Here is an 11492-nt window from a genome sequence, read left to right on the forward strand (position 1 = left end):
CGGGTACTGATGTCATGACAAGGATATTTGCATAATTTCAATTGTATAGTCCGGTTTGAATGCCATGCTTTGGGCATTAGCTGATAGCATAGATTGATTTATGTTTGTGATTGGGATATTAGGTCACTTATTTATTGCTTCTATACTTGTTCTCTGTCTTATATGTGATTAAATATTCTCATCACTCCTAAATACCCATTTAAAAGTGCAAAGGGCTAAAGATTGAGTCTTTATTACTTAGCTTGGTTTATGATATTATGCATGCCATATTTATGCTTTATATGTATCTCATGTGCTTTTGAGGTTACATTTGTGGTGTTCGAGGAGAAATGGTTTCGGACGGAGTGATGATGGTGTTTTGAGCCAGACTGGCTAGAGACATGTAATGTGAGCCGAACGGCCGAGTTTTGTGATTTGATGTCTACGGGGATGAGCACTATGATTTGATGCCAAATGTGGCTCGAAACCCAAAGATAAATTATGGGTTGGTATATGGACAACATGAGTCCCCCATGGGTCACGATTCATAGTATTTAAATGTGTGTTACTGGGTGATGGAAAAAGCCTTGCATCGCATAGCATTTGCATATCATGTTATTTCGTTTATTCCTTGTTGTATGACTTACTTAAATTGTTGGTTGTTTTGTCTTAAATGTTGTTTTGGTTACTTAACGAACTTGAGGATTTAAAAGCTTTTACATAGTCTTGCAACCTGAGATTATTGTATCTATTATGGTCATTGTTATTGTGGACTAATAGCGGTTAAGTATGGAAGTGGTATTCAGAAGACACACCCTCATATCCGTTTTCGTTAGGTTCGATCGATGATGATGCGGAGTACACGTTGTTTCCTGTACTCACGCTACACTTGCTGCACCCTTTTTGTGTGTAGATTCGGTCCCTTGTTCGAGTGGAGCCCGTGATCTCACCTTCCGTTGAGTATATATCCAGGAGGATCCGGGCGGAGCTACCAGCCGATTCACAGCACCTGTGGTCCATGACTACAAGCCGTTCAACAAAGACAGCCACAAGCCTAGGGCCCTCTGTCCAGCCTAGGGCATATTTTCTAGCTATAAATAGTGTAAGCCTTGAGGGCAGAATCATTCATTCAATTCACCCTTGTATACTTGTAAAGATACATTTTGGGCATATATCAAAAAGGGCACTTGCCTCCCAAAACCGTGTTCCTCTTACTTTCAGTTCTTGTGTGTGTTTTGGCTTTGTGTTATTCACTGTTTCCGCCAGTGACTGAGAGTTGGGCTGAAGCATTGAGTGGTAATCGAGACCTTCAACGCTGCCCCACGCCGCCTTAGTTGTTAGGATTTTGAATCCCAAATCCGACCTTTTTAAGCAGGTTCCCAGGAAAGATTGGAGGGTCACAGCTGGACCACTTAAATACCAACCTCCTTAGACAGAACCTACTTACGTCGTGATGTAAGCGAAGAATAAATAGCACACACAGATTTATAGTGGTTCACCCTCAATGTGAGAGCTACGTCCACGTTGCTGCTGCAGATCTTATTAAAGAAGAAATATTACAAGTGTTTACAACACTCAACCTCACAACCCCAATCCCAATTACACTCAAGAATTTTTACTAAAAATTCTCTCAAAGACCTTCTCTTACTTAGGACTTTTACTAAGAGTATTTCTCTTAGATTTTTCTCTCTTTGGGATGTGTTGTCTTCTTCAATTTTTGGTGTGTCTAGCAAATGAGAAAGCTTCCCTATTTATAGGTATGAGATGAACCTATTGATGTCATTAGTGACTCAAGCAAGCACTTGACAATTTTCCAAAGACAAGGAAGATGTTTTCTTTCTCAAAACAAGGGAAGTGTTTTCTTCCTCAAAACAAGGGAAGTGTTTTCTTCCCTAAAATAAGGGAGGTGTTTTATTCCTCAAAATAAAGGGGATGGACCCAACAAATCTCCCACTTGAAGACTAGTTTTAATTTGTCTTCACACTTTGATCGATGCAGCAGCTCTTTCCTAGTTTCATACTTCGTGCAGGACAACTGAAGCTGAGCATAGCTTCAGTTTGTCTATCTTCACTGCCTTTGTCAGCATGTCTGTTGGATTCTGACTCCCTCCGATCTTCTCAAGCACTAGCGCTCCATCTTCCAAAGCTGATCTAATGAAATGGTACCGGAGTTGTATGTGCTTCGTTCGAGCATGGTAGACCGGGTTCTTTGCCAAATGAATGGCACTTTGGCTATCACAATATAGCACACTTCCCTCGTGGTCCTGATCCAATTCCCGCAGAAAAGATTGTAGCCACATCATTTCCTTTGTGGCCTCCGTCACAGCAACGTATTCAGCCTCACAACTAGGGAGAGCTACTGTCTTTTGCAACTTGGAAACCCAAGAGATTGCAGTACCTCCGAAGGTGTAAACATACCCGGATGTGCTATTTCTGCTATCAACATCACCACCGTTGTCAGCATCAACATACCCTTGCAATCTTGTTTTTGATTTTCGGAAATACAGAGCTGAACTCGAGCTGCCTTTCAGATATCTGAATATCCACTTCACAGCCTCCCAGTGTTGCTTTCCCGGATTGCTCATAAATCGGCTGACAACTCCCACTGCATGTGCAATGTCTGGCCTTGTACATATCATTGCATACATAAGACTACCGATTGCAGATGCATAAGGTATCTTGTCCATCTGCTTCTTCTCATCCTCGGTTGTCGGCGACTGATCCTTTGACAACCGAAAGTGTCCAGCCAAGAGAGTGCTGACTGGCTTGGCATCATGCATGTTGAACCTTTTGATAACTTTCCTCACATATTCTTCTTGTGAGAGTTTGATGCCCTCCTTGCTTCGATCGATTCTCATCCCAAGGATTTGTTTTGCAGCTCCCAAATCCTTTATTGCAAACTCTTCCGATAACCCTTTTTTCAACCGATCAATCTCCTGTAGGTTTGCTCCTACGATTAGCATGTCGTCGACATAGAGTAGCAGTATCATGTACAAGTCTTCAAATTTCTTGAAGTAACAACAGTGATCTGCCTCGCACCTTGAAAAATCAGCTTTCTTCATAAAGCTTTCAAACTTTAAATACCACTGTCTTGGAGCCTGTTTTAGTCCGTACAGACTCTTTTGAAGTTTGCACACCAGATTCTCCTTTCCTTTGACTTTGAATCCCTCCGGCTGTCGCATGTAGATTTTCTCGTCTAGATCACCGTGAAGAAATGCAGTTTTCACGTTCATCTGTTGCAGATGTAGATTTTCCTTTGCTACCAGTCCAAGAACAGTTATGATAGTCACCATCTTGACTACGGGAGAGAAGATCTCCGTATAGTCGATGCCTTCTTTCTGTTGAAATCCCTTTGCAACCAGCCTTGCTTTATAACGCTTGCTTCCATTGGGTTCTTCCTTTATCCGATAAACCCATTTTTTTTGCAATGCCCTCTTATCCTTTGGCAACTCGTCTAATTCCCATCTATGATTTTCCGATAGTGAATCCATCTCATCTTTCATTGCCAGCTCCCACTTGGTCGATTCATCTACTTGCATTGCTTCTTCATAACATTTCGGCTCCCCTCTATCAGTGAGTAGAATGTATTTGAGGGATAGAGAGTACCTGTGAATCGGCTTCCTAATCCTGGATGATCTACGTAGTTCTGTGATTGGCGTCTGCTTATTTGTTTCAGAATAGGCACTTTCATCAGCACCTTCTTGGATTGTTTGTTCCTCTGCCACGGCTGTACCTGGCTGCGGCTCAGGTGTCGGGAAGTCCCTCAAATCGACTATTTCCGATTCCTTGTCCTGACATTCTGAATTTTTTTACAACTTGTCTTTGTACAGTACCTCTTCGTTAAAGACAACATTCCTGCTTCGGATGATCTTCCGATTTTGTTCATCCCAAAATCGGTAACCAAGCTTGGTGTCACCATAGCCAATAAAGTAACACTTCTTTGATTTTGGATCAAGCTTGCTTCTAGCCGTATCATCATTATGAACATATGATAAGCAGTCGAACACTTTCATAAATGAAAGATTTACCTTCTTGCCACTCCAGACTTCTTCTGGAATTTTGAAATCCAAGGGAACTGACGGTCCTCGGTTAATTAAGAAGGCCGCGGTATTGACTGCATCTGCCCAGAATGTCTTAGGCAGTCCAGAGTGTATTCTCATACTCCGAGCACGCTCTTTCAACGTTCGGTTCATTCTTTCGGCTATTCCATTTTGTTGCGGCGTTCCAGGAATAGTCTTCATCATCTTGATCCCATTATCGGCACAGTACCGTTTGAAATCACCATCAGTGTATTCTTCGCCGTTGTCGGACCTCAAACACTTCAACTTGAGGTTTGTTTCATTCTCAACCATGGCTTTCCATCTTTTGAATACACTAAACACATCGGATTTATTTTTCATAAAGTAAACCCACACCTTCTTGGTTGAATCATCAATGAAGGTCACGTAGTAGTGTGATCCTCCAAGAGAGGGGACAGTGGTAGGTCCCCACACGTCTGTGTGCACCAATTCCAGCTTCTCGACCTTCAACTCCCTGCCTGCATTTGAGAAGCTTACTCGTTTTTGTTTTCCGAGAATGCAGCTCTCACACGTATGAAGGTCCACTGTCTTCAGCTCCGGAATTAAGCCATTTGTCACCAACAGCTTCATCCCCTTCTGGCTGATATGCCCCAGCCGACAATGCCACAAATCTGTCTTCTTTGTGTTGTCAACCACAGCAACAGTATCACGACAGCTAGTCGTCATGTAGAGAGTGCCAATGTTGTTTCCTCGGCCAACTACCATAGCACCTTTCGCCACCTTCCAAGACCCATTACCAAAGTTGAGATCATATCCCTCATCATCAAGCTGACCTACTGAGATCAGGTTTCGCATCAGCTTTGGAACATGTCTAACTTTTGTAATCTTCCACGAGGATCCATTTGGCATCTTCAAATTAATGACTCCCGTGCCAACAACGTCTAGCAGCTCTCCATCGGCTAAATAAACTTTGCCGAGATTCCCAGCCACGTAGTTTGTCATTATATCATGATGTGGGGTGGTATGAAAGGACGTTCCTGAGTCAAGCACCCAAGAGTCTATCGGGCTGTCAACCGATAACAACAACGCATCGCCAATGTCTTCCGTAGCAGCGTTGATTCCAGCCCCCTTGTTGTCCTCCTTCTTTGGCGCCCTGCAGTTCTTCTTGAAGTGGCCTAGTTTTCCACAGTTCCAACACTCAAGTGTCTGTCCTGGTCTGCATTGACCCCTGCCATTCCTTGACTTCGATCTACCCCTATTTCGGTTGTAGTTTCTGTCATAATTTCTGCTTCTGTTTTCAACATTAAAAGCAAAACTCGTCGATGCCTCTCCAGAATCTGTCCTGCGGACCTCCTCAGCAAGGATACGATCCCTAACATCGTTGAACTTTAGTTTGTCACTGCCGACAGAATTACTAACCGCTGCTCTCATTGGCTCCTAGCTATTTGGTAGGGATGCCAACAAAATTAGAGCTTGTACTTCATCATCGAAATCAATTTTTACCGATGACAATTGATTTACAATGGTATTGAATTCATTTATGTGTGCAGCAACATGAGCATTTTCCATCATCTTTAGATGAAATAGTTTCTTCATGAGAAATACCTTATTATTTGCCGAAGGTTTCTCATACATATCAGACAATACCTTCATCATATCTGCGGTGGTCTTCTCCTTTACCACGTTGTGAGCAATGTTCTTCGACAGCGTTAGCCGAATGACTCCCAGAACTTGTTTGTCGAGGAGATCCCAATCTACTTGCTTCATCTCCTCTGGTTTCGGACTCAGAGGTTCATGAAGCTTTCTGCCATATAAATAATCTTCAATTTGCATTCTCCAGAACGCAAAATCTGTACCATCGAATTTACCAATGACGTGCGTCGTACCATCTTCGCCTCCCATCGTTTCTAAATCACAACACAACCTGTTGCTCTGATACCAGTTGTTAGGATTTTGAATCCCAAATCCGACCTTTGTAAGCAGGTTCCCAGGAAAGATTGGAGGGTCACAACTGGACCACTTAAATACTAACCTCCTTAGACAGAACATACTTACGTCGTGATGTAAGCGAAGAATAAATAGCACATATAGATTTATAGTGGTTCACCCTCAATGTGAGAGCTACGTCCACGTTGCTGCTGCAGATCTTATTAAAGAAGAAATATTACAAGTGTTTACAACACTCAACCTCACAACCCCAATCCCAATTACACTCAAGAATTTTTACTAAAAATTCTCTCAAAGACCTTCTCTTACTTATGCCTTTCTCTAAGAGTATTTCTCTTAGATTTTTCTCTCTTTGGGATGTGTTGTCTTCTTCAATTTTTGGTGTGTCTAGCAAATGAGAAAGCTTCCCTATTTATAGGTATGAGATGAACCTATTGATGTCATTAGTGACTCAAGCAAGCACTTGACAATTTTCCAAAGACAAGGAAGATGTTTTCTTCCTCAAAACAAGGGAAGTGTTTTCTTCCTCAAAACAATGGAAGTGTTTTCTTCCCTAAAATAAGGGAGGTGTTTTCTTCCTCAAAATAAAGGGGATGGACCCAACACAGATTTCCTTCCTCGCTCTATTTTTTGTCCTTTGTTTCAGATAGTGTATTGCGTACTTCGTCATACTTGTATTCGTATCTTAGTAGTTGTTGTACTGGTGACACTAGATTTTTGGGGTTGTATTACTTATTCCGTACTTTTAGGACTATAAGACGTATTTAAGACTTTTTAACTGACTTGTATGATATTTCCGCATGGTTTAATCTATCTTTTTCGTTAAATTAGGTTGTGGATGGCTTAATAACTTGGTGGGAGTTAGTTCCTTCACAACTTATTAAATTGGGTCGTGACAGCCTTGTGTCTGTTTGCTGTTTAATAATAGTGCTAGGCCAAAATCACTGTTTATTGTTTGGTTGATAATGCAGGGAAGACTATTAACTGCAGATCGACTTACTGCTTGGGGGATGAAGGTTAATAAAAGGTGTGTGCTCTGCCAGCACCATGAAGAAGACAGGAACCATCTATTTGCTGCATGTGTGTTCGCTCAGAGAATATGGAACATGTTACTTCTTTGGCCAAAGGGTCCAGCACTGAGAGCTCAAACATGGGATCAACACTATCAATGGCAACTAAGGAATGCTAAAGGGAAATCTAGAGAAGCTCAATTATTCAAACTGGTTTATGCTGAGTGTGTACATAGCTTATGGATGGAAAGAAACCTCAGAATCTTTAAACATACAACCAAAAGCTAAAAGAAATAGCTTATGTTTGTAACGTTAGGGCTCTTAGTCGACTTAGCTGTAGGTTACATCAACTAATTTTTTGAGTTTAGTCAAGTTGCATATTGAAAGTCAATTTTTCGGGTTAGTTTCTAGATAGCTGGTTGTGATAACCAAGCTATGGGTCTTCTAAAGTTCACTTTGGTGTCAATAAAGTTATTAGTGACCAAAAAAAGAGAAGGTCCCAAACTAAGGGGAGAATGGATGATGTTAAATCTATGAAAATCAAGAAAAAACTAAGTAAAATTTTTGGTGACTGTTGTATCGACAATTTATCAAGAGTACGTCACTTTTAGCAAGGAAAAGTTGGCCCTACAACTGAGGACAAATCATGAATTAAGATAAATGGAAAGCAAAATACAACATTTTGAAGAATGAAGAAATGTTTAATTTCATTTTTGCCCTTGTTCGTCCATAACAACTCTCATTTTTAAATAATGATAATTAATAATAAATAATAAGTGCTTGTTGGCATTAGCTAGACTAATGTGTATGAGGGTCTTGATGCGTTTTGATGATTGATAAAGTTACAATGATTAATACCATGAAGAAGACAAACCATGTCTAGTTACATGTGATAAATGACAAGGATGATTGAACAAACCTAGACATATGGTTGAATGAAGTAGATATTCCAAACATAGTGAAATGTCTGAATGAGAAAGAACGCACAGAGTGAATCGAAAAGGTCCAAAAACTTGATCTATCGATAAGAGACATTTGCAAGCAATGACGATGAATCAAGTTTACAAGCATGTTCCATCAGATACAGAAAAGCAGACAAGCACAGTCCAAAAAGGGAGAGAAGATGAATCAATAAAAGAAGCAGTTCAATGAAGAAATAGAACAAAAGTAAGAAAAATGTTCAACATTAAGGAGTCATCAGATGCAGAGGAGGAATGATCATAGGTCATCAGGTGCAGTGGATCAATGACCTAGAAGCGAAGACATTATATGAAGAAGAGCTTAAGGTGATCATATGCGAGTTGACCAGTTGAAGATAGATTCCTTGCCATATTTGTCGAGATTAGTAAGTCTTCTACAAGGAAAAGAAGTCGACTCAACAAGGCAAGAATCCAAGTACAACACAAAACCTTATTGCGTGTTATGGTCAAAAAAGGAGAAGGTTTCGTCACCGACCTGTTATGCTTGAATTGTTATAAATACCCAAGTCTTACCAAGAAGATGTTTGCGCACCCACAAAGAGAGAATTCAGAATATTGAGCGAGCAGAAGATTTATCCAGCATATTCAAGAATCCAATGTTGCGTCACTATTGCAAGAAGACGGATTGAACGAGCTGTTCTACTAAATAATATTTTCCAGTTCTTAAGTCTAGAATCTTGTATTAGGTTGTGGTGATAGAGTTGTATCTTTATCAGTTTAGTTAGAAGCATAAAATTACATACAAACCATTGTAACTTCAAGTAAGAGTTTACTACTTGAAGATAGCTTGCTAGTCAGAGTTTGGGTAGGAAGGCTCAGGTAGGAAATAAGTTGCAAAGTTTGTAACCTAATTTGCAGTTTGCTCGCAGTTGAAGTGGAGTTTGGGAAAAATCTTGCTGGTCTATAGGTCGTGGTTTCCACGTAAAAATACTGTGTCCTTTACCTTCTTGTTTATTTTATTCCACAAACACATTAATAGAACAAGTTAGGTAACGTGTTCTGTCCGTAGGCAAAAAGTAGGTACACATTAGGATAGACACTTAGGTCTTGCAAAGCTAAAAAGTGGTATCAGAGCCAGGTTCTCCTCAAAGGTTTAGCATCTTGGAAAAGATCACGATGAATGTTGCACCTCATACAGGACATTCAGAGGGTCAGTTGCCAGAAGGCCACTATTATTCAATGGACAATACTATCAATTGTGGAAGGCGCGAATGGAAGATCACCTGCAAGCATGAGATTATGAGTTGCAGGACAGGGTGATTGGAGGACCTAAGTATCCCATGAAGAAGATTGAAGATAGGACTACAGTAAGAAAAGAAAAGGCTGAATATATTGAAAGCGACTATAGGATTCTTGAAAAGAATGCAAAGGCCAAGAATGCCTTAATCTGTGGTCTTGGTCCTGATAAATATAACAGAATCTCTGGATGTACAACAACCAAGCAAATCTGGGACGCATTAAAGACTGCTCTTGAAGGAACCAGCCAAGTAAGGAAGTTTAGGAAGGCTATGCTCTCTACTGACTACGAAAACTTCAGGATGAAGCCAGGTGAGAAAATTGCAGAGATGTTCACTTAATACACCTCTATTGTGAATGAACTGACCTCACATGGAAAATTCATCTCCACTGAGGATTCAGTAGACAAGATCCTGAGAACCCTTCCAAGAGAATTGAAGATGAAGGTTACATCAATCAAGGAAGCAAAAGACATGGAGGAGATGTCTCTAGATGAACTAGTGGGAAACCTAAAGAAGAAGAAGAAGAAGAAGAAGAAGAAGAAGAAGAAGAAGAAGAAGAAGAAGAAGAAGAAGAAGAAGAAGAAGAAGAAGAAGAAGAAGAAGAAGAAGAAGAAGAGGGGGACATGGCCCTTTTTATAAGAAATTTCAGAAAATTCCTCCGAAGGGAAAATCAGAAGGTTAAAAATTCTGAAAGAGGCAGGAGCACCGATAGACGACAGGCAAGTAGATGCTTCAAGTCTGATAAAACTGATCACGTTATCAAAGACTGCCCACAATGGGAAATAAAATGGAAGAATAGAAGGGTAGAGAAGGAGAAAGAAGAAGCAAGCAAGAACAAGGAGACAATCAAGGCTATGGTAGTAACAAAGGCCTCTGATGATGACTCAAAGGCGATGCTGACCACACTACACTCATGGCTGATGACCACTCAGAATTAGACATCGAAGAAGATATCAAGGTAAGCACATATGGGCTCAAGGACAAATTTGATGTGCTGTCAAAAGAAAAAATAATGTCTTTAATGAAAGGCCTAATTTATGAATGTGATAGGATGAGCACAAGAAAAGATGAGTAACTCATTGAAGTTACAAGCCTGGATGACCAACTACTGAAGAGTGAAGAAAGCAGAGTCAAAACGGAGAAAGAAAATCAACTACTGAAAGAACAGGTTGCTCAACTTGGTTCATCCAATTTGGGTCTTCAATCTGAAGTTCTAAAGCTGACACTCAGATCAGGAATGCATGACACAAATAATGATCAACTGGAGGCAGAGTCTGGATTAAAAAGTGTTAGAAGAAAGCTGCAATTAGAAAGAGATAAATCCAAAGATATTAGCTCAAAACTGCTTAAAACAGAAAACAAACTTAAAAGAGAAAATCGATGGACTTAGGCTTCTCAACTACTGGAAAATCTCACAAATCAAATGCACGACAGAACCACAGGATAAGGATTTGACAAGACGGCTGAACATAAAGTGACAGAAGAGGCATTATGCACTTTGTCTGGAAAGATGGGACACTACCGAATTGAATGCCCAGTGAACATGAGCTATAAGATGAAGAACCTAAAAAATGCAAAGAAGAACACCAAGTCAGTTAAGAAGAAAGCCATAGGTGTTGGAAATAGGTTCGTGTAGACATTGCCCGAATGGACAAAGAGAGATCTGATGTAACGACCCGTTCGGTCGTTATAGGGATTATGACCCATTTACCCCTGTTGACCCTTCCTGAGCCCTATGACTTTGATTTTCACTCACGAGGATAGGTGTCACGATTCTCGAGGTCATTTGGCGAGTTCTTGTGACTTTTGAAAATTTGAGCCTTTAAGTGAAAAGCGTTTGACCAATAATTGGGAGCGTTTTGGGACTTGGGTTGAAAAGTTGACTTTGGCCATTGGCGGTTAACTTGGTCAAATAGATCTCCGTTGGGAATTTCAAGGACACGGGTGAGTTTGTAGCATGTTTTTATGTGTATTTGTATGTTTTTTTTTTTGTATCTGTAGGGCATCGGATGATAGTCGGATTTCGGGTTGAGATTGGTCAAAAATAAATATTTTTCTTGTGTCTGGTGTGCACTGTAGCTACGTGCGCCGTAGCTATTCCAGGAACGATGTAGTCGTGTGCACCGTAGCAGTTCCAGGACCGCCATAGATGTGTGCACCGCAGCCGTTCCAGGACCGCCGTAGCCGTATGCGCCATTGCCGTTGACGGGCAGAATTATCTCTACTTTTGAAGTTAAAAACCCTAAACCCATATCACTTCATTACATAATTTCTTAATCATTTTGGGGCAATTTTGAGAGTATTTGATCAGATTCTTCAT

The 11492-nt window shown here is 40.6% G+C and overlaps 1 protein-coding gene across 1 annotated transcript; it reads left to right on the top strand.

The window, feature by feature from the left end:
• The first annotated feature begins 9795 nt into the window (after positions 1-9795).
• Positions 9796-10562, top strand: LOC132630536 (uncharacterized). The gene is made up of 2 exons (XM_060346109.1): positions 9796-10029; positions 10287-10562. The coding sequence occupies exons 1-2, from the start codon at positions 9796-9798 to the stop codon at positions 10560-10562; spliced, it is 510 nt and encodes a 169-aa protein (XP_060202092.1).
• Positions 10563-11492: the final 930 nt, after the last annotated feature.

Source organism: Lycium barbarum, chromosome 3, assembly GCF_019175385.1.
Source record: "Lycium barbarum isolate Lr01 chromosome 3, ASM1917538v2, whole genome shotgun sequence".
Taxonomy (NCBI): Eukaryota; Viridiplantae; Streptophyta; class Magnoliopsida; order Solanales; family Solanaceae; genus Lycium; species Lycium barbarum.

Excerpts from the sequence above, each read along its gene's own strand:
- LOC132630536 (XM_060346109.1), top strand. The coding sequence starts at position 9,796 with ATGGCCCTTTTTATAAGAAATTTCAGAAAATTCCTCCGAAGGGAAAAT. Across the intron at positions 10,030-10,286 it reads AGGAGACAATCAAGGCTATG|AGTGAAGAAAGCAGAGTCAA; the intron begins GTAGTAACAAAG and ends CAACTACTGAAG.